Raw genomic sequence first — 25,527 nt, forward strand, 5'->3', positions numbered from 1 at the left:
GTTACCATACAGAAGAATCTCAATGGCAACACTCAGATCTGCTCTGAGTTACAGCACAATGGCACTAAATATACAAACCCAACTGATATTGCCAACATCCTGGCAGATAGGTTCAGTGCTAACTTTACCCCCTCTCACCCCCTAAAGAGCCCATCTCTATACCAGAAGAATGCAAAGTTCCTGTAATCACGGCTGCACAGGTAAAACCACACTCTCCAAAGCCAAGAGCACAGCATCCATGTGACCAGTCAACATCTACACGAACTAGAGAATGAACTGGCACCCCACCTAAGAACCATTTTCAGTCATAGCCTCACCTCAGGCTTTGTGCCTGCTGAATGACACACAGCAAGGTTATCCCACTCCACAAGAGGGGAGCCACCACAGACCCCGGGAACTACCGCCCATTAGCCTGACGAGCCTGATCTCCAAGGCCATGGAACATATCATCATGGAACTTATAAACAAAGACATTGGTAATCTCCAAACTCTGGACCCCACCCAGTTCAGGTTTGTAAAAGGCAGGTCATATCCCCTAAACCTGATAGACTTCTTTGAAGCAGTCACCAAAGCCGTAGACAAGGGTAAGGTGGCTCACAAAGCCTATCTAGATCTCGCCAGGGCTTTCAACACTATCCCCAACTCTCGAATTATAGATAAACTCACTAAACTAGGTATAAATCCCTATGTCACAAGATGAATTGCCAAATGGCTCACTGACAGAACCCACACTGTGAAAGTAGCAGACTCCAAATCTGACTTCAGACCAGTGACAAGTGGAGTACCACAGGGTTCAGTCCTGGGTCCTCTCCTGTTTGGTATCTACTTCTCTGAAGTACAGGCTAACACAGAAGGTATTTGGCTAATGAATTTCACAGATGACTGCAAACTAGGAGCCATAATCGAAACTCCTAACGATGTGGACATCCTACAAAAGAGCCTCACTGAGACAGATGCCTGGTGTCAAAGCCATGGCCTCAAGCTCAGTGCCAAAAAGTGCATTGTCATCCTGTTTGGTAAAAACTCTGGACCCATGAACTACAACATAGGCAGTAGTATAATTAACACCAAAAGTGTGATAAGAGACCTTGGGACACAGGTGGACAGTAGTCTCTCCTTTGATAATCACATTGCCACAGTAGTCAGGAAATCCTTCTACATGGCACACCACAAAAGGTTTCTCATCCAGAAAAAAAGAGGTCATTGTTCCCCTCTACTCATCACTCATTAGACCCATTATAGAGTACAACATCCCTTTTGGTATGTACCTCACAAGAAATCTACAACAACTGGAAAGGCCACAGAAATACCTCACAAAGAAGACTACCGGCCTCAAACAGATGCCCTACATAGACCATCTTAAAAAACTCCAGCTTTACTCCGTCACATATCGCCTACTCAGAGGTGATCTCTGCCAAACATACAAAGCTATGTCAAACCCAGAGCTGTTGGACATGCTCCACTTAAAAAAATCCCAATCCCTCCGAGCTACACGCTCTAGGGACCTAAACCTTGTCACCACAATAAACAGAACATGCCAGAGGGATAGATTCCTGTCCCAGAGACTTCCCATACTCTGGAATAAACTACCTATCTATATCAAACAAAGCTCCTCATTAGCACTCTTCAGGAAAAATCTTGATGACTGGATGGGAAATAGGAAATTCACCCCGGGGATCACCTCTGTGGCTATGCTCGACAGTGGCACAGGAAAATAATTTTCTTGGGTGGCAATTTTTGGCTGGGCTTGTATAGGCCCCAGGGCCGATAGCCTAGTACCTACCTATGAACCTATGAAAACATAGAGCTTTCTAGAAATAACCAAGTAAATTTGGAATGAAAAGGAATCTCCATTTAATTGTATAATAGTACATGTGACAGACTTGCAGCATGGGTTAGAAATGCAACAGAGGATGTTTAGCAAGAATGCCAGACTTAGGGAATCTAAAACAGGGACCAGACTGTTAGTGTTGCTCTCATTTACTGAGAATAATTTCCTAGCAAGGAGGCAAGAAAATGAATGAATTGAACTACAAAATAAAACTAATTGTGGAGACAAGACCATAGAGGGAATCTGAGTGCTATGTGGTAAGACTGGGATGAGAAAGATACCAATAGTACAGCAAGAATGAATATTGAAGTGTTATTCCCACATATGAGACCTTTTAATGCTCTGAAAAAATGTAAGTATTTATACTGAGAAGTAAAAGCCCACCCCCCCCCCCCAAGGTACCTCGTAGGCCAAATTTAATTCAGCACTATAGTGAAATTGTGTAAAACCATATAAGGGTTGGAAGTTGGTATAATGACTAAGGTGTTTACCTTACAGACACACGCTACAGAGTTAGATTTGTGCCTTGCAAGATAAATTGTCTAGGCTAAAAATGGCTCACAAGGGCAGTTAACCTGGTACTTACTTATGAACCTATGAACCTATATAGGGTGCCTGAGTCCCAAAGAAAGACAATAAATGAAGAAGTGAGAAAGTTGTTTAAAATGGGTGGTACTGAGGAGTTAGTGGAATGGTCTGATTGTTTTGGTCCCTAAACTGGATGATGTCATAAGATTTTGTAATGTCTTTCTGAAACTGAATGAAATATCCTTATTTCAACACATATCCAATACCCTGAGTAAATGACTTCATAAAGGGGGTTAGGCAAAGCTACTAAGCCATACCAGCAAACCTTATATACCCCTGAAGCCAAAGAACAGACAGCATTCTTAGCCTCTGTGTCCCTTTCACTACACTTTGTTATTCTAGACTTCAAAGAGCTCTTGCCACATTTCAAAGATTCGTAGAAAGAGTTCTGAAACATCATGCCACATACGTAGCTGCATACCCTGATGACATACTAATTTATTTAGAGGCAGACAGGACTTACTGCTAGTGCTTCCAAAGGCAATCTTTGTATGACAGAAGCCAAATACTTAGGATATGTGATTTGGTAGAGGCATAATTAGATCCCAAAAAGACAATATACAAGCTGTGAGGAAATGGCTCTTATCCAATAACAAATGCCATGCAAAGGCATTCATAAACCATTACAAGAAGTGTGTACCCAACTTTGTTTCCATAACCTGTTTTCTGAAAGAAAGTGAAGGATTCTATCTTAGTCGGGATGGCTGTGACATCAGACAAGGCCTTTAATTAGTTGAAAAAATATTCTGTGCTTGGAGCCAGTGATAGCTGCCCCTGGCTCTGACAAAGTATTTATCATGTATGTAAATGCATATGAAGTGGAGGTAGGGGGTGTATTTTCATAAGAAATAGATGTGAAGAGTACCTGTTCTGCTATCTTAGCAGAAAGTTGAGCAGGGCAAAGATGAGTTACTCAGTCAATGAGTAACAGTGTGTTTCCATGAAATGGACTCTGACTTCACTGCAGTACTATGTATTAGGGCAGAGTTTTACACTAGTTACTAACCATATACCCTTGAAATTGTCACATAAAAAGATAGATGCAGACAGTAAATTGGGCAGGTGGGCTTTGTCCCTGCAACCCTTCAGGTTCACAATCAATCACAGAGCTGGCATGGAGAATGCCAATGCTAATGGGCTACCTGAATATTATAACCCATCCTGAAAAGTGCAGAACCTCTGGTGTTAGGGTCAGAGAGAGTCACTGCAGTAGAGCAGACGTTAAGCAATTAATAAATATGGGTTTTTCCTTGTTAAAAAATGCTAGGTTTTGGTGGAAAAATACTGCTTTTCTGTGATATGTATTGCTGAATTGCTGATTATATAAGAAGTATGTCTTAAAGTATATGATACTCTTTGAGATGGGATGTCTGTATTAGACATTATGATAGAACAGAGCACACAAAGCAGAAATTAAGTAGGAAAAAAGTATCTTAAAAGAGAGGGCTGTAGTCCAGGAAGATGGGCATGATTGCCTTTCATGGAAGAAGGAGAACCTTAGCAGGAGTCAGGACTCTTGGCAGTTGCCAGTGGGTGAATTTATTGCATGTAAGATGATGAGGTATAACAGGATGATTCTGGAAAACTAAAGTGAAGAAGAACTTGCATTTTGACAAGAAATGTTAACTGTCTTGCTAAAACTGAAAACCTGAATCAGCTGTATGACTTTTGTGTTTTCTTGATCACAATTAAAGTTTTGGTTGTGTCATCTTGTTTGTCACTGTAAGTGTACTGAATTTGTGAAATCTGCATCAATTGGCTTTTACTCTCCCTCTCTCTTCGTGTATATATATATATATATATATATATATATATATATATATATATATAGTGTGTGTGTGTGTGTATGTGTATATATTTTTATTTAAATATATATAAACACACACACACACACACACACACACACACACACACACTCACACACACACACACACACACACACACACACACACACACACACACACACACACACACACACACACACACACACACACACACACACACACACACACACACACACACACACACACACACACACACACACACACACACACACACACACACATTAAATGAAACATACATATTCACAAAGCCCTAGTGCCTAAAATCTTTCAGAAATTAGTTTTGCTTTGATAACAATTAATCCATGCAATGTTTCTCTTGCAGACATGACAAAGGTTACAAGATGCCTAAAAGGTATGTCTAAATTTCTTTTTTTTCTCTTGTTTTAACGCTTTCATTGTTGTCTTATGCATTTTACTGTGATTACTTTTGATAGCTGCTGTAGTCTGACAGTATCTCTTGGAGATGTATGGTGAGGCTTTGTTTCTACTATATTCGTTGGAATTGCATATGGTATTTGGCTTAATATAATTTGTAATGTGGGTTAGTACAGCTGCATTTACCTAACTGTAAGCATGTAAAGCTATGCACAAAAACTGTCCTATTGTAAACACAGACCTAAATGTAGTTCAAGCTATGGAAAGGATCATCATGGACCTCATAAATAAAGATATTGGGGACCTACAGACACTGGATCCTGCCCAGTTCGGAAACTAAGGGCAGATCCTGCCTCTTAAAACCTGGTTTCTTTGAAACAGTCACCAAGGCCATTGATGAGGGAAGGTAAGTCACACACACTACCTGGACCTCGCCACCCTAAAATAACAATACCCCCACTGGGCTTACAATAAAGCTCACCCAGCTTAAATATAAACCCCTATATCACTAGATGGATTGCACTGGCTCAAGGACAGAAGAACCCCCACATGGTTAGAATTGCTGGAGCCATGACTCACAACACAAGTGGTGTCCCAGTGGGCTCCTCAGTCCTGTCTGCTGGACCTCTCTCTCTAGGTATATATTTCTAGGAGGTACAGGCTAACACGGTTGTGGCTGACCACTGGCCCACAGATGACATGAAACTGGACACCAACATCTGCTCCTCAACCGACCTCAATTCCCCAAAGGGCCTCCCATGGCCTCATGCAACCAAGCAAGAGCCCAAAAAGCCAGCTCCTCAATCTAAAAAAAAAGTATAACAAAGTAAAACACAAACAAAGTGCCCACAAATTACCATAGGTGTGGGGTAATCCACCAAAGAAAAATGAAATTAAATCAAATCAACCCAAGGGTAAAGGAATTTCCAAAGTTGATTTGTCTCTGGTGGCCGTCATGAAAAAAAAAACATTTATAGAAAACATGTAAGGATGAAAGGATTAGGATCCATCAGGGGATCCCATTTTATGCCTCTTCCTTTGGTTTATTCATCCCATCCATCCCCTGAGTAGCCCCCTTTTTGGGATGTAAGACCCCCCTTGCAGCAACTGGAACCAGAGAAAAAGTACCTCACCAAGAACCCCCAAAGACCTCACCAAGATAAATGCCATGCTCTACCAATTGCAAGAAACTCCCTGTTGGCATACCACCCACCCCCTGCGAGTGATGCCTGACCTGCAAAGCTGCGTCATGTGACTGAATGGCAATGTGGAAATGCTCATCCCAATGAAATTGGACCATCTGGCTGGAGGTTCGAGAGACTTGAAATCTCAGCACTGAAATAAATAGGACATGCTGAACTACAGATTCATAGAGAGATGCTCCCTCTGGAATAAAATAACAGTCCAGTGGAGGCTTGGCGGTTGTCATTCATCCTATTCAAGAGGAATCTTGATGAGTGGATGGGAGATCGTGGAGTAGTTGGGTTTATCACTTGTGTGTGTTTAAGACAGACGAGGCACAGTGTCTGTCGAAAAAAAAGACAGAAGCAAAAATTTAAAAAAAAAATGAAAATAAACAAACAGCAAGGCTATTACATGATGGCTATGAACACAAAGCTACTTTTGTTAAAAATCTGTCAGTTATCCTTTCTGTAAAGATTCTGTAATTAATGTTTCTTACATCCTATCGGGTGACAGCTGGATAAGATTTCATCTGTTTAAATTCATCTTCCCAAGTAAAAAGCTCCCTAATGTCTGTTATCCATTTGAAATCATTGCCAGTACAGTACCTAAGTGTGTGCCAGCAATAATTCTTTTTTGTTACCTTTTCTTTGTGCTTATGTGACCATAGGTCTATCAGTTCAGGGGATGTTGGGGAGGCTTGCTTTCCCCAGCAAAAGTCACTTTTACATTTTTTATCAGGTTGAGTTTCCAATGAGCTGAGTCCTCTTCAAGTTGGAATGCAGATATTCATGGTTGAAATCTGTACTTGCTATTGTTGGTGGGTCATACAGAAAGCATTTGCATCCTCTGATTCAATAATAAGGTTAATTAGGAGGGTAAATGAGGGATAGGAGGCAAAAATTAAAGTTGGAAGCTTCCTCTCTGATGAGTTATGTCTGAACAGAGGAACCAGGCAGGGATGTCCCCTTTGTTATTTGCATTATATGAAGAGCCATTGGCAAAGAAAATAAGGGACTCAGAAATTTAAGAACGTAATTTGTATGGTAATCAAGAAAAGTTGGCTTTATTTGCAGGCAATATTATTTTGTACCTGATAAAACCAGGAAAGGACATCTCAGTGCTGTGGAACATTCTGAGGCAGTATCAAGTCTTTTCGGATATCAAATTAATAAATACCAAACAATGGCTGCAGCTGTAAACTATGTACGCACACATGAATTGGTTTAGGAATACCTGTATTTATGAGGACAGGATAAAATTAAGTTATTTTGGAGTCTTATGTTATGCTATAGCAACTAAGGAAATGTAGGAAGAGACTAAATAAGAAATAATGTAAAAACTGAGAAAGCAGAAGCTCTTGTTTATCGACATGGATAGCAAGATACAAGCAGTAAAAATGTTTTTAGTCCCTTTAGTTTTATATATAGGTCAGGAATATTTTTATCAACCAGAGGAGAAGTTTTGGACAGTAATTAAAGAGTTGAAGGATTCTATCTAGGATGGAAAGAGGGCAAGGATCTAGTGGATACGTTGATCATTCCAATAGAAAGATTTCCACAGTTAAAGACCACCGACCAAAAAAAGTGTAGTGATACTGTCTTTAATGGACGTAACAAGGATGAAAAACCAAACAACATAAATAAATATTAACCATAAGTATTAACCAGGCGAAAGCGCTTGATTCAATTTTGACTGCTGTTTGGTTTTTCATCCTTGTTAAGTCCATTAAAGACAGTATCACTACACTTTTTTTGGTCAGTGTTCTTTAACTGTGGAAATCTTTCATTACTTGGACTTTGTGGTAAACTTTGATTTTGTTTTTGATCATTCCAATAGAACAAGGTGGTTTAGGATTACTTGATTTGAAGAGATGTTTTAGAGCTACAGAGTTAAGACTTATATATCACAAGTAGAAACCTTTTCAAAGTGGAAAGGGATGATAATAAAGAAGGGGGAAATTCAAGAAATAGGGAGAGAGAGAAAGATTTGGATTCAGATCTTTAATAAGAATAACAATAATAAACTAGTGGAAAGCATTCTAAAAACCAAGTCAACACTAGAGTGGAGAAAGGAGGTTCTGCCGATTGGGATGATACAATTAGCGGTACAGAGAATAGTCAACAAGGGGCTGGTATTTACTGGAGAAAACTAGCAAAAGAGTCAAGGTATTTGAAGCAAATAATGAGCGAGGGAAAGCTAATAGAATGGAAAGAGGTCAAGAAGACATTTGGACTGCAGACTAGACATTGCCTTCCCTATCAGGGACTGATATCAGAGTATAGTCAAAGAGAAACGGGGAGGAGAATCTTAAGTGAAAGAACTACTCTGGTAAAGTTTTAGTTGAATCTAGAATAGAAGCTGATGTTAAAAAAGGACAACTGGCAGAGCATATTAAACATTGTACAGTAACTATTAAAATCAATGAGAGGAGGTTACAAAAAACTGGGATGGCAGAATGGATAAGTAATTCTCAAGGAAACAGTAACAAGACATATGTATTGATGCCAAATATGCAACAAAGTCTAGAAGATTTAGGATTTTTGTTTATAATTGTTTGCATAGGTATTTTTATACCCCAAGCAGACTCCAAAGAATTTTTGAGGTGTGATGAGGAAGAAAGTGGTAACTGGGAAAATAAGTTTTGGGAGTGTAATGAGTTAACAGACTAATAAAATTCCCCACAGAGTACTCTGTCATAAATATTGGGTGAGCAAATGGATGTAACTAAGGAAATTATTTTCTTGGGCTAGGATACAGGATCTAAATTGTTTAGACACAGTAAGGTCTTGTTAAGTTTAATTCTGGTGGCTGCCAAAACACAATTGCCAGAAAATGAAAATCAAAGTCTAAACCAACTATATTTGAAGTAGAGAATACTGTAACAGAGATAAAATAACTCAAAGTATGATATTTGGAAAAGGATAGGAGCAAATTACTCAGAAACAATGTAAATTGTGGGAAGAATAAATGTAGAATAATGTTTTTGAGGAGAAGTGAGGTTTAAGAGAAGGCAGGAATTGAGTAATTTATGTAACGTTGGATTGATCATAACTGGATTAAAGAATGTATGTGATGTATAATGTTTCTTACTGTGAACGTATTGACATGGATTGTCTTCTTTTATATAAATACGTTTACCTATGTCTTAAGTGATAATTCAATAAAGGTGTTAAAAAAGAGTTGATCTTTTCCTGAGTCACTCTATTCTCTTTCTGAAAACTGCCCATCAGTAACCTAAAATCACATCCAGGCTTGGTTCATTATAACTACAGTAAAACTCTCATCTGCTTTACTCAGAAGGTCATCTGGATGTAGGCTCCTTTATGACAACTGACGTATCAGCTGAATATGAATGAACCTGTTTGCTTATTTATAGTACAGATTATGATATAATGTGTATATTCTGAAACAGCATGCAAGCAAAAAGAGAAACATAGGCAGAGATGAATGAAGGAGACAAATTAGCAGATAGAGCTACAATAATGCTGTGGTCCTGTCAGAATACATGGAAATCAAATGGAAATTTGTAAAGTAGACAAGAGTATAAGGAGATGAGGTGCATGGCAAAGAGAGAGAGGTGGCGAAGGCTAAGGATAAGGCATATGAAGAGTTGTATAAAAGGTTGGACACTAAGGAGGGAGAAAAGGACCTGTACCGATTGGCTATACAGAGGGACCAAGCTAGTAAAGATGTGCAGCAGGTAAGGGTGATAAAGGATAATGAGGGAAACGTACTCACAAGCGAGGAGAGTGTGTTGAGCAGATGGAAAGAGTACTTTGAGGGGTTGATGAATGAAGAGAATGAGAGGGAGAGAAGGCTGGATGATGTGCGGATAGTGAATCATGAAGTGCAGTGGATTAGCAAGGAGGAAGTAAGGATAGCTATGAAGAGGATGAAGAACGGAAAGGCTGTTGGTCCAGATGACATACCTGTGGAAGCATGGAGGTGTTTAGGTGAAATGGCAGTGGAGTTTTTAACTAGATTGTTTAATGAAATCTTGGAAAGTGAGAGGATGTCTGAGGAATGGAGAAAAAGTGTTTTGGTACCGATTTTTAAGAATAAGGGTGATGTGCAGAGCTGTAGTAACTACAGAGGGATTAAACTGATCAGTCACAGCATGAAGTTATGGGAAAGAGTAGTGGAAGCTAGGTTAAGAAGGGAGGTGATGATTAGTGATCAGCAGTATGGTTTCATGCCAGGAAAGAGCACTACAGATGTGATGTTTGCTCTGAGAGTGTTGATGGAAAAGTACAGAGAAGGTCAGAAGGAGTTGCATTGTGTCTTTGTGGATTTAGAGAAAGCATATGACAGGGTGCCTAGAGAGGAGTTGTGGTATTGTATGAGGAAGTCGAGAGTGTCAGAGAAGTATGTAAGAGTGGTACAGGATATGTACGAGGGTAGTGTCACAGCGGTGAGGTCTGCGGTGGGAGTGACGGATACGTTTAAGGTGGAGGTGGGATTACATCAAGGATCAGCTCTGAGCCCTTTGTTATTTGCAGTGGTGATGGACAGGTTGACAGATGAGATCAGACAGGAGTCCCCATGGACTATGATGTTTGCAGATGACATTGTGATCTGTAATGAGAGTACGGAACAGGTGGAGGAGACCCTGGGGAGGTGGAGATATGCTCTAGAGAGAAGAGGAAAGAAGGTCAGCAGGACTAAGACAGAATATATGTGTGTGAATGAGAGGGAGGACAGAGGAATGGTGAGGATGCAGGGAGTAGAGGTGGTGAAGGTGAATGAGTTTAAGTACTTGGGATCAACAGTTCAGAGTAATGGTGAGTGTGGAAGAGAGGTGAAGAAGAGAGTACAGGCAGGATGGAGTGGGTGGAGAAGAGTGTCAGGAGTGATTTGTGACAGACGAGTACCAGTAAGAGTGAAAGTGAAGGTCTACAATAGGGTAGTGAGACCAGCTATGTTATACGGGTTGGAGACAGTGACATTGACAAAAAGGCAGGAGTCAGAGCTTGACATGGCAGAGTTGAAGATGTTAAGATTTGCACTGGGTGTGATGAGGATGGACAGGATTAGGAATAAGTATATTAGAGGGTCAGCCCATGTTGGAAGGTTTGGAGACAAAGCCAGAGAGGCAAGATTACGTTGGTTTGGACATGTGCTGAGGAGGGATGCAGAGTATATTGGGAAAAAGATGCAGGATGAAGCTGACAGGTAACAGTAAAAGAGGAAGGCCTAAAATAAGGTTTATGGATGTGGTGAGAGAGGACATGCAGGCGGTTGGTGTGACAGAACAAGATGCAGAGGATAGGAAGAAATGGAAACAGTTGATCTGCTGTGGCGACCCCTGACAGGAGCAGCTGAAAGAAGAAGAAGAAGAAGAAGGATTACAGGCTGTCAAAAAAAAGAAAAAATATTCTTGTGCATGATAAATGTTTTTTTATATGATTTATTATATGATACATCATTAAATACAACTTCTTGTAATGAAATAAGGAGTGCCCGGTGCATAGACATGTGCTTTGAAAAGTGAATAAAATTATGGGTCACAAATTTGTAGATAGACAGCAGTAAAATATTCTCCTATTATTTTCTTTTGGTTTCTTATGTGTCAGGTAAACTATGGAACAGATATATATCTTTCTTGGAAATGGTTGTAAAAAACTTGCAGTGTTTAGATGAGGTCAGACAAGTTTATATACATTGAGTTCTCTGGTAAAATCATAAGGATAGTTTTATTATAGAATTAAAAGTATCTGTTTACATATACATGTATTCATTTGTACATTTTGTTTATTTTGTTAGCTGGGTTAGTCTCCTGGGTATATTTTATGTTTTCAGGGGAAACTGAGGTGGCATGTATAATGATTTGGACAATGTGCAAAGGTCATCATGAAAATGTCCATACTCTTTTTATCAATTCATATGAGCCAGGAAGCCATATTTTTATACACCTTTCCTGAATGTTTTGTATTTTACTCACAAATAGTCTAACAGTGTCCCATGGGTGTGTGTGTGCATGTGTATGTGTTGTTCAAATTTTGTAACTTAAGGCATGGATACAAAATAATGCATGTGAAATTTTGCAGTGAATTTGTAGTGAAATGGATGTTTCTTCACTGTGCATCTGAGCCACTAAAACTACCCACTTTTTAATTTCACAGTTTCCTTATTTTCACACATTTGAGTCTTTTCCCTAAATTATGGCAAGGCATTAGATTTCTTTTTCCATATGAACAATTTTATTTACAGTACAAAAAAAAAAAAAAACAGCTCTACTCAATAACAGAAGAATAAATTCTAAAACCAAAACATAAACAAGAAAGCATTTCAAACTCACAAACTTAGCGTCACAACTTTTGATTTTTTTCATGTGCTTGAAATTTCCTGTCTCTTCTATGAACATATCCAGTCTGTTTAACATCTCTTCAAATTGCTTGTGATGTTGACCTACCACTTTATGTTGCCCTCCGTAAGATTACTTCCATTCAACATCTCTAAAATCTTATTTCAGATGAAGGTTTCACTAACTCCAGGTTTACAAGAGTATAATCATTTGTATATTTCTGTTTGCTAATTCACTTTTGAAACTTCCTAGAGTCTCTCTCCTAGAGGGTGCTACCATGTCTGTGGAAAATGGCTACTTGCAGCTGAAATTCAATCAGACATCCTATTTTAGCTGCCTGGTTGATACAGAAATGTGGCAAAACTTTATATGTTTCAGTTAGTCTGCATGTAGTGTACAGAATATTCTGATACCAAATTTAAAAGTTTGTGCCTCAGTTTTTTCAGTAGGCGAAGTTACTGGAAGGCCCTATCTACAATGTTTCAGTAAGAATAAAAGCTGACACTCGGTATATGCCACAGACCAAAATCACAGAAAAAGCTAACTCAGATCCATAGGTGGTTCAGTATATTTTTTTGTAAAACATCCTCCCTGTGTTCATGTGGGTTTCCTCTGGGTGCTCAGGTTTCCTTCCACATTCCAAAGACATGCAGTAGGTGGATTTGACACATTAAATTGGCCATAGATGTGAGTGTGCATGTGAGTGTGTGGTGTGGAAGAATTACCATACCAGTCCTAGCCACCCGGTGGTGTAAACCTTAGCTCTAGATGATTATAACTGTTGAAGTGACACCCTAACTTCATGTGCAAAAATGAGAAAAAAGGATTGTGGATGGATGGATGGATGGATGGATGGATGGATGGATGGATGGCTGAGAATACACTAAGGCTGCCAGATTACCCTAACCAAATTTCATACAGTGTTCCTCGGTGATCTTGAAAATCATTCTTGGAGGAAAATATCTGATTAGCATCCTAGAGCCAAAGACTCAAGCATGATGGATTTCTAACCCCTGTATGTCATAAACCAAACAGACTCAAACATAGTGCATAAAAGACACTAGTGGTGTGGTGGTCTTGACAAACAAACAACAACAGTAGAGGAGGATTTAAAAACAGAGTAGATGGGTGATAACTCTCTGTTTAGAGTTGTGAAGATAAGCTACTGCAATATTGGAAGAAGATGGCCAAACAGAGATAGGTAGCCATAAACAAGACAGCAACACTCTCAGGGGGAACTGGAATAACTGGAAGGATGAAAATTCCACAGTGACTGGGAAGAGAAGAACCTAGGTCAGGACAACAAAGAAATATATCATCTAGAAATGATGGCCTGAAGTGAGTTCTAGGTGAAAGTGAAAAGTATGAAATTTGTGTAGATGAAACAGCTGGAGACAACAGTACTTGTATATAGGAGAATGCATGATTAAATTAAACCATTCAGTAAATGACTGACTAACAGGTGCTATACAGGAGGTATAGAATAGTAAATGAGTGGAGAAATTCACCAGAAGATCAGAGGCTGAAATCAAAATGGAAAAGACTTTACCAGTACTCAATTAATGAAGTATATTAAAACAGGAATCTCTTTATGTCAGGGGTGCATCATTACTAATAGCATGGAGGAAACACATTGGTTAGGAGATGAAATAACAGAAGTCATGGAAATTAAAAATGTAGGGTGGAAATGGTGCGTGTATGCTGTACTAGAGGAAGGAGAAGATACTGCTGACACAAAACAAGTATGTTACAGATGAGCTGGGTTCCAGGGTAGTAAATGTGCTGGAAGTAATACTCTGTGAAATATTCAAAGAACTATGCAGTATTTCATGAGTAACTGGATCTGTGTTACTAGCCTGGTTACCATAACAATGGTTCCCTCATATAATATGACCCTAAGAAGGGGCCAGGTGTGTGCAGACCTATTAGTCTCATTTCCATTCCAGGGAAAGTCATGAAAAAGTGTACGTGGTACTAATTGTTGAAGTTCCAGAATGCTGATTCTCTTGTCAGGGTTCAACATTATAACTTCACGTAGCACAGGTCCTACCAAAACAGCTTGAGTCAGTTCCTTGACAGTATCACAGTCAGCAGAGAACAGTATGGTTCTGATGTACTTGGATTATTTGTTAGCTGGGTAAGCCCAATGGACAATGTGTCCCTTTTCAGGGATTACCCAAAACTACTACCTGATTAAGTGACTTGCTCAGAGTCACACTGTAAGCAAATGGTGATGGAAGGACTCAAACCTTGTTCCCTTGACTACAAGAAACAGCTTGTTAACAGCTCAGTGCCTTAATCCCTTACACAAACTAACTTCAGGAAAACGTTTTACTAAGTATGCTACAGGATGACTGGAGAAAGAAAAATTAAAGTGCTTGGGATAAGACACAAAATGGTGACGTGGATCACAAACTGGTTACCTGATCAGAAATACAGGGTGCTTGTTAGAGAAGAAGTGACTGAAAAAAACATAGTCAGTAATGGACTGTCACAGGGTTCAGTTGTAGGACCAGCTGTGTTCAGTGTATTTCTGACAGATATAGCCCTTGTTTTGAAATTCATGATCTGCCTGTATGCTGCTGACACAAATACTTGTGTAGCACTCAGAAAAGAAGAGACCAGTCTCCAGATGGACCTGTTGTGACTTCCATCACAGGAAGACTGACAGCATATAGGGACTTATGTAAATAGGGTACAAAGTTGAGCATTTTGGAAAATAAGTATAACTATTTGTGTAAGTTCTTTTGGAACCTTCACACTTTCCGTAATAAATAAGAAACATTTAAAATAGCGAGCAAAAATAATATTAAGATCTTACAACACTAAGAGAAATGTGGTAGAAAAAATAAAAACAGCTTTCCTCGGATATCTCCAGTGTTGTCAAACATAAATTCTTAGTGAAGTGAGCCTAAGCAAAACAGAGTCGGGGAAAGGTTTGGGGAATAATCACCAACTGAAAAAGGACACTGGTAAGATTAAAAAGTGTCCTGTTGTACAAAGCATAGGGTATGGATCCCAATAATGCTGAAATCATCTTTTCAGTTTATAGGGCACTATGAAGGCTACATCTAACGTACTGCTTGCAGTTCTGGAAATAACAAAGCAGGATGGAAATTAGATTGGCAGCTTGCAAAGTGATTCAAATGGCTGAAATGATGCAGGGGCTGAAGTATGAAAAGCAACTCTGAAAGCTGGGCACATATACATCACAAGAAAAAAGACAAAGAGAGGGCATGATATGGGTGACATCTGTGCAAGTGTCCATCCATTAGTTGTCTAAAATACTTATTTGTGAAGCAGGAGGCTAAAATACAACATGAGGCAAAGAGAATTCTGTGAATGTGGACAAAGAAATATGAATCTAGAGAGGTATGAGTTATGTTAATATGAATCTAGAGTGGTATGAGTTATGTTAATATGAATCTAGAGAGGTATGAGTTATGTTAATATGAATAGAGAGAGGTACGAGTTATGTTAATATGAATCTAGAGAGGTATGAGTTATGTTAATATGAATCTAGAGAGGTACGAGTTATGTTAATATGAATAGAGAGAGGTATGAGTTATGTTAATATGAATAGAGAGAGGTATGAGTTATGTTAATATGAATAGAGAGAGGTATGAGTTATGTTAATATGAATAGAGAGAGGTATGAGTTATGTTAATATGAATAGAGAGAGGCATGAGTTATGTTAATATGAATAGAGAGAGGTATGAGTTATGTTAATATGAATAGAGAGAGGTATGAGTTATGTTAATATGAATCTAGAGAGGTATGAGTTATGTTAATATGAATAGAGAGAGGCATGAGTTATGTTAATATGAATAGAGAGAGGTATGAGTTATGTTAATATGAATAGAGAGAGGTATGAGTTATGTTAATATGAATAGAGAGAGGTATGAGTTATGTTAATATGAATAGAGAGAGGTATGAGTTATGTTAATATGAATCTAGAGAGGTATGAGTTATGTTAATATGAATAGAGAGGTATGAGTTATGTTAATATGAATAGAGAGAGGTATGAGTTATGTTAATATGAATCTAGAGAGGTATGAGTTATGTTAATATGAATAGAGAGGTATGAGTTATGTTAATATGAATAGAGAGAGGCAGTTATGTTAATATGAATAGAGAGGTATGAGTTATGTTAATATGAATAGAGAGAGGTATGAGTTATGTTAATATGAATCTAGAGAGGTATGAGTTATGTTAATATGAATAGAGAGAGGTATGAGTTATGTTAATATGAATAGAGAGAGGTACGAGTTATGTTAATATGAATAGAGAGAGGTATGAGTTATGTTAATATGAATAGAGAGAGGTATGAGTTATGTAAGTGGTGTGTGAATGTGGAATGGTGTAGCAAGAGCTTGATTCCATCAGTAGCAGGCCAACTCGTGAGAGACAGTTTTGCCAAGTAGAATAAACCATCTGCACTCCTCCTTTTCTTCAATGTCATACAACACTGGAGTTTGTGTATTTGAATAAGGTGATGTCTAATTGATCAAAACTATTTCATCAGAACCCATTAAAATACAATACTGAACATCCAAGTAACTGAAACAAGAAAGAAAATGAAAAAGCATCACACCCTCCATGCTATAAATATACCAACAATGTGGTTGCACAACACTGGGGTGGTAAGGAAGAACATCTTTACCCTTATTCTTCATTGATCTTTTAGTTTACCACACAGCTTTCATCAAAACAAGGAGTCGATCAGTTGTATCACTTGACTTTTTTGACAAAAGCTAAAGCTGATGATCTGAATGACTCCCACCAAAACATTTAGGTTTTATCACTTTAGAGGGAGGAGTTTTGATGAGCTGTCCTACTCAATGAAACTATTTCTAAGAAAATCCTAATACCCTGTCCCTAATACAAAAATGGGGTAATGCCTGGAAACTCTGGACTAGGACTAAACTCCCTACTCACTACCAAACATAAAGGGAACTAGGTAACCTCACCAAAAAACAACAACACAGATAAGAAAAAATTATATCCTAAATCACAAACTATGCAAAATAAAAATCCTAAAAAAATGTTGGAATAGCATCAATCAAATCCTACACCTTGGAAGCCCATCTAGTCCTAACCCCTGCCGTAATAATACCTCACAAGAAACAGCCTCTATCTTCAACTCTTCATCGATTCAATTAGTAAACTTATTCAGACGTCTGACTCCACTGGACCCTACAACACTTTTAGTCCTTCAAAGCTTAATAATTTTTTCACACTAAAACCAGTTCCCACAAACTACATTGAAACCTACTCCTGAAACTAAAACTTTGCTCTGCATCAGCAGACAATCTACCTTCACTCTTCCTCAAGGCTGCAGCTCACTCTGTTGCCTATCCTATTTCTATTCTCATAAATCGCTCGATAAGGGAAAAAAATAATTCTCTTTGGAAAAAACTCTATACTCTATCCCTCCACAAAGGTGGCAACACTACCGAATTAGCTAATATTATAGCAATACTATCTCCTCTGTCTAAATTCCTTGAGAAATGTGTTCATAAACAAATCCTAGACTACCTCATCAATGAAAATCTACTCTCATCTACACAACATGACTTCCATCCTCACCATACTACTACAACATCCCTCATCTTCTTCACTCACTTCATCTCTCTGGCCAGGGACAATAACAAGTTGGTCTCATGTTTTTTTCTTGATCTGTTCAAAGCTTTTAACATTTTCTCTCACACCATTCTCCTTTCTAAACTCTCTCAGCTCAATATTTCAGTCTCTTGGTTTCAAAGCTATGAATCCAACAAACAACAAGCTGTTAAATGTCTCTCCTCTCTTCCCCCTTCCTACTCATTAAAATGGGAGTACCACAAGGATCAATCCTTGGTCGTTTACTTTTTAACATTTTCATAAATCATCTCTACACTTTGGTCCACAATCATCCCTTATACAGTATGAGGATGACTCCACAGTCATCACCACTTCTGATACTCTCCCTGACCTAATTATCCTTACACAAACATCATTCAACCTTATTGAAACATGGCTCTCCAGTAACCAGCTCATACTTAACCCCAAAAACACTAAACCTCTATTCTTCCTGCCTTAATCTTTGAATCATCACAAATCCCCATTCACCATTACAACTCACAATAACACAGTTATTAACTCTGAAACCCACACTAAGCTCCTTGGTGTCATAATAGATGATCAACTTATAGTATTAAGAAATCCCATCAAAAATTAGGTCTACTGTATAGAAATAAAAAGTTCCTAACTAATGAGTCACAACAAACACTTGCCCATTCTTACCTCCTTCCTAACCTTTTCTATAGTTCACAAATTCTTACTAACCTACAATCCAATCTCCTAACTAAACTTGAAACTACCTGTAATAAAGTAGCCAAATTTGCATCAAATTACCCACCTAAATCACATCAATGTCTTGCTCTAAAGACATTAAACTGGTTAGAATTCCTTCAGTATCTTCACCTCTCTCAACTCACCATCATCCACTCTATCATGTACAGACCCTCCTCTTGCCCCAATATGTCCTCTCAGTCTCTTTATACACCCCCCCCCAGAACTCTCAGGAGCTCTGATCAATTTCAACTAGAAATTTACAAACCTAACAGATCCTCTGGGAAAAAACTTTATAGCTACTTACCAGCCCTCTAATGGAATAAGCTACCCATGTCCCTATGTAAAATAGACCTCTCTACCTCATGTTGTTATGTATGTATATAGTACTAGTGTATCTTATTTTGTGTCTTACTAATTATTATGATTTACTGACTTGCACTGTGGAGCTTTTCTCCCCAGGCCTCTGCTGAAAAAGGGCTTTTGCTCAGTCAGACCATCCCGGATAACAAATGTCAAATAAATAAATCAATATGGCATTCCTACAGGCAAGCTTCTACAGATGTCCTATCCCTTCCTCAGCAGTAAATTTAGATATGATTAACAGTTTTCAGGTGGTATGAGGGTAGGAATGGATTTTTTTCATACCAAACAGAGTGGCAGCTGTTTGATTAAGTGCTGTTTTGTGTACAGGAATGACGTGTACATGTGTTATGTTGTGTAGTGGTTTGCATGCATGTGTTCATAGTGAAGTTTCAGAATGTATGAATGAATGAGGGTGGGAGGATGATATAATGGTTAAGGTGTTTGCCTTACAAACAGAAGGTGCAGGGTTTGATTCTCACATGGGGTAAGTGGCTAGGTTTAAAATGGCCTGCAAAGGCAGTTAGCCTATGAACCTATGATTATGAATTTGATGAAAGTGGAATCAGAAAATCCATTTTTAGAGAATCAAGCCAAATTTGATTTACATATACTACATTGTTTTGAAGCCAGTCACGTGAGTAGATCTGAAAAGGAAAAAAAAGGCAAGAGAGACAGAAGTACATGGCTGGCACCTGGAAGGAGACTATATGTAGTCAATTTTGAAAACTACATCTAGCGCCCTGTAATGTATTGCATGAGAAGTGGTACATAGCAGTAAGTCGTAAGAGAGTGTTAAAGCTGCTTTAGATAGAGTGAGGAAACACTATGATTTCATATTGTAATACAGGGCCCATAACAGTAAGTTTGCGAATTAAAGTAAAAACAAAAACAGTGAAACAACAGCAATGAATACAAACAAATGTTGACTTTCAGTGTTCTCCTTTAAAGATGGTTTTTGGCCCCTGTGTCTCTAAAATGGAGGGATGCACCCCACACCTCTGCTATTATACTAACTCCACAATCACAATAACCCAAACAAAGAGAATACACTCTCACCCAGTGATCTCAGACCTGGTAAATATAGGTTTGCGCAATCTGTCTCACTGTTACAGGACTTGCACTTACAAGTTTCAGAATTTAAAACTGTTATCAAAGAATAGAGCAAGGGTCGAGAAAGAGCAGCTACATACAGCCTAGCTATAACCCCTGAATATACTCAATAAACTATGTCATCTTCTGTCAGTATTCTCATATGCAAGTAAGTAGCTATTTTACCTGTGCTTATATTTGGAACCATTAATCTGTCATCTTTGATAAAGAACTTCGAATCACTTGGTTTCATTCTAAAATAAAATACAGTCAGTAAATCTATAACTGGGATGGAGAACACATGTTGCAGTTTAGTCACTGAGCATCTGTAGGAGCATACCAACACAGTTTATTTAACTAACTACATGAAAAACTTGAGATATGCTTTTATTCAGTGTTAGCATTTATGGTTCAAATTGGGATTATTCCATTGCTATTAGTGTATTATTCTACAATGTTATCCTTACTATGGGCAAGCATCTAACTTAATACATTCAGCCCTAAGCAACAAGAAGACAGTTAATCCTCTTCTTTCCTGAAGTCTTTTGAGTTTAGAAACCACTCGCTTTCTGAGAAGTTTTCTCCCAAATACTCTATTAAGTGCACAACTCATACAATTTGCAATATCTTGTAAATGATGAGTGTTACAAGACATGCAAACTATGAGACTCGTTCAATACACAATGGGCTAGGTAATAATGTTAGTATCAAAGTTTTGTCAGGTGTCATTGAATTTATATAGTATATTTTATAATGAACATTTATATTTTACCTGCCAAAATATATTAGTACTCTGGACAAACAAGGTTATACTTTTGTACTTGTGCCCAGTCTATCAGTGAGTGAATTGTTTGCCTGTTAAAGAACTTTCCAGTAATGTATGCCAAGTGTAAGCAGCACACTGATGTTTTGCAATATTGTACAATCAATGCAAATTATGCATATTTTCACAATATTTCAAACAGTATTAATTTATGGCGCCATGCATATTTGATGGCAACCATGAGTGGCAAAGTTCTGTGCCCCAGTGTTGTTCATAAGTTAGCAGTATCTGTTTGCCGTAAGCCACACCATTTTCACAATATTAATTTGGATATGAAAATATAGATAATATTCATAACTGCTTTACCAATCAAACAAACAAACAGTTATATCTCTGGAAGCATTCTCATTACCCACTATATTTTAATGCCAGCTTTAAACTAACAACAATGGATTGCATGTGCCACCCCAAACATGATTGTATCACTCTGTTTTTTTGTATAGTTAATATAAATACAGAAAATATGTTACATTTTTCATCACCTTTTACAAACACTCCTTAATAACTGTAGTTCTACACATCCCACACTGGCTGTCTCACTGTGCATGCCCAGCGCATCATCTCAGCTTTCAGATGACACCTTGATCCATCAGGCATGACTTACCATTCATGAGATATCACACTCAATATTAGAATACAGTTATCAGAATACAATACAGTGACCTCAGATATTTATTTCTGTGCCAGATTTTGTCTTACCCAGGTGTACTTACTATAATTTGCTTTCTACAACCCACTGATGCATAGGTCTCCATAACATGCCAGTATCACAATACATAATGCAAATATGGTAAATATTCCATCATTTTTATAACCTTCTAAAAGGACTCTTCAGTAACTCAAGCCCTGTGCATCTCCAAGTGATGCTTTCACTGTGGATACATACCCAGTTCCTGTCAGTTTGGAGATGCCATGTTATTTTCTCACACAAATTAGTGTTCATAAAATATAAGCGTGGACATTACAATAATGATAATATTGATACAGTGTACATAAAATAAAAAGCTGTATGATAAACTATTTCTCTTATCCAAGTGTGTTTAATGTGTTTACTCTCATTTTTAAATATCACTGCACTCACTGCCCTCCCAGAATATGTTTCTTCACACAACATAAAACAACAGCATCATTGCCCTTAATAGTGGAATATTGTTAATATGTATAGCTTTTGTATAAAAAAACACTTACCACCTGATGTTTTCATATTACTTCCCACACTTGTATAGGCCCCAACATGACAGCATCACACTCCATTGTTTACATATTAAAGGAAATATAGGAAGTATTTTATATTTTTCATAACATTTTGCTAGCACTCTTCAATAATTCTAGACCTTTATATTCCATGGTATTTTTTTTTACTGTGGATGCTTGCCAGATTATTTCAGTTTATAGATATCAACTTGTTCCCTAATTCAGGACCTACCACTCATGAGATATTAGTATATATATTAAAACATTCTTAATATTCATAATTTATTACTTAAAACAGTTATAACTCTAGATATGTTTAGCATACACAACTTCTCTTACTGTCATTTTTTGCCTAATTGCCACTGCTTTGACCAGCTTCCCTAGCAAGCCATTATCACACTCCACCTTTGTATTATTAAATAAATTATTGAAAATATTTCATTATTTTTATAACTGTTTGCAAACACATTTCAATTACTTACGCTGTGTACATTCCACAGCAGTGGTTTCACTGACCACATATACCGAATGATGTCATCCTCTACATGCCTCCTTTCTCACTAATGTTGATGGTACCATTCTTGGTATACTGCTGTTAATATGCAAATATTGCTAACATTCACATCTGTGGATAAAAAATAAAGCTGTACATCTCAGGTTGTCTGCATGTTACCCACTTCCTGTTACCGTCATATGTGTGGTGTTTACCTTTTGCTACCCAAACTGCAAATGCTTTTCTAGAGCAAACATGACAGAATATTACATTCTGACATGAGCTTTCACAGTCTTCAGTACCATGTTACACCCCTATACATACACACACACACATCTATCTCTCTCTCTCTCTCTCTCTCTCTCACACACACACACACACACACACACACACACACACACACACACACACACACACACACACACACAAAGATGTGCCAACCAATTACAGCCACTTTGACTATGGATGCCATCTTGGGCCTCCACTAAAAAGAAGCCACGAGCTAATTAGGACTAAATCTTCTAAACACGCACGCACGCACACACACACACACACACACACACACACACACACACACACACACAAACTCCCACCACTTACAGCCATGTCTAATTGTCATGAAATGAATGAACACATAAGTAACAGCACACAGAAATTTTAGTCAGTCTGACCAATCTGTCTTCCTGTCTATGACACACACACACACACACACACACACACACACACACACACACACACACACACACACACACACACACACACACACACTTTGACTGTGTTCTCCTCAGATGTCAGATTGTTGCTAGAATAGCAGCAAGATTTAAATTAGCATGCATTTTCTGAAAGATATGACATCTGAAATTTGAAGGTCTTTGTGTGCTAGAATCCTTGAAAATTTACCATACATTTCACAACAGCTTTATTTATTATTTATTTTACATTTGTTGACTGATCAAATGATTGCAATGGATCAAAATATCAGAAAAATCACAGACATTCTGCAAAACTGGGTACAGTTCGCAGCTATGCATAGGCAGCTCATTCTATTAAACTCACAAGGCAGCTTTTATTTGCAGATTTTGTATTAGCATACATGCACGCACACATACACACACGTGCACGCACACATGCACGCACGCACGCACACACACACACACACACACACACACACACACACACACACACATATGCACACATGCAGATGCACACATACATACAAACACCAAAATTTCATCTGCTGACAGCTCTCTCATAGCTCTCAACTTCTTAGCCCCAGAATCAAGAGTAAATACAGAAAACAGCGAGGGACAAAGCCGTGCATTTTCCTAAGTATATAAAGGCTGAAACTCAATATCTGATGTTTTAATGACTGCAGTCTTGAATGATTTACCAGAAAATATTACATTTTTTGTTGAATTTTGCAAAAATGAAAGATTTAATCAAGGATGTTCTGCAAAATATGGAACAGATTGGATGTTCTCACACGTTTACATTTTTAGCAGCCTCGCTCTCACTCTCTCTTTCTCATCCACCCATCTACCCACACACACACACAAGCACACAAACATCCACAGATTTCTTTCCCATCCTACAACCTCTGTCACTCACTCACAGACAGATGCACAGTCACAGTCATTCATACACATATCTTCAACAGCCAGATTATGCTTATTTGAAACTCTGAACGTCTTCTTCATTATAAGGTACACTTCAGAGGTATGATGCTTGCATTCTGACCCAGGGTTTGTGAGCACACACACACACACACACACACACACACACACACACACACACACACACACACACACACACATCCATAGCACAAACTTACTTGTTCCTATAGAAAGCTACTGTTCCTGAATACCTACTGAAACAATCATTGCCCAATCTGTCTTTGGTGGTACTCCAAGCTTCTCCAGAAGTTTTGGTTAAAGAAATAGTACCCATGGAGCTTCTTCTATTACAGGAAATGGACCTGATGAGGAACTATATGTACACACCTCTGCAGTTCTGGATAGTTATATTTACATATGGAACTGAAGTGCAGAGGTGCAATTGTCAATTAACAGTCATTGTTTCTTTATGTACTTGTGCTGGAATATACTGTGTGTTTTCAGGATTTTGAGTTTTCAGTATTTTGGTCTCAGATTTTGGGCTTTCAGGATTCTGTAGCGCTCCTATACATATATATATATATATATATATATATATATATATATATATATATATATATATATATATACACTATGTGTGTGTGTGTGTATATATATATATATATATATATATATATATATATATATATATATATGTATATATATATATATATATATATATATATATGGTTCCCTATCAGAAGCCTGAAACACTATAAGCCTGAAAATAAAAATCCTGAAACCAAAAGCCTGAAAATTAAAAATCCCGAAAACCCAAAATCCTGAAACTCAAAATCCTGAAAACACAAAATGGACATACTGACGTCATTGTGGCTTTGCTGTTGTTAGCCCTGTGGTGTTAGGTCATGCGTTGGGTTCAGGTGAGTGTGCGGTTGGTTTTATGTTAGGGTTAGGGGCGGTTTAAGTGAGTTAGGGCGAGGTTAGGCATGTATGCAGTAGTGACAAATATTGGGGTTAGGGGCAGTTTAAGTGAGTTAGGGCGCGGGTCAGGTGAGTGTGCGATAGTGACGGACCTTAGGGTTAGGGTTAGGGTCAGGGTCAGTTGGTAGATATTAGTGTCTTTATAGTGACATATTAGCATTATTTGTGTTTTCAGGATTTTGAGTTTCAGGATTTTGGGTTTTCGGGATTTTGAATTTTCAGGCTTTTGGTTTCAGGATTTTGATTTTCAGGCTTATAGTGTTTCAGGCTTCTGATAGGGAACTATATATATATATATATATATATATATATCTATATAAAATTCTGAAGACCAAAATCCTGAAAGTTCAAAATACTGAAAACTCAAAATACTGATAATTCAAAATCCTGAAAACACACAGGATACTAACACTCACTATATTCCAGCACAAGTACATACAGAAACAAATAAAACAATAACTATATTACTGTTCTCCAAGTTTAAGTAGGAGGGCAAGCCCCCTTGCAT

At 38.0% G+C, this 25,527-nt stretch overlaps 1 protein-coding gene across 1 annotated transcript in view; it reads left to right on the plus strand.

Annotated features, from left to right (window-relative positions):
* DISP2 (dispatched RND transporter family member 2) overlaps positions 1-25,527 on the plus strand; it is a 546,463-nt gene that overhangs the window by 310,599 nt on the left and 210,337 nt on the right. The window contains exon 3 of the mRNA XM_044074174.1: positions 4,586-4,615. Coding sequence (XP_043930109.1) covers positions 4,586-4,615 — 30 coding nt within the window. The remainder of the gene's footprint in view (positions 1-4,585; positions 4,616-25,527) is intronic.

The sequence above is a fragment of the Protopterus annectens genome, chromosome 6.part0, assembly GCF_019279795.1.
Source record: "Protopterus annectens isolate FY-2018-M chromosome 6.part0, PAN1.0, whole genome shotgun sequence".
Classification (NCBI taxonomy): Eukaryota; Metazoa; Chordata; order Ceratodontiformes; family Protopteridae; genus Protopterus; species Protopterus annectens.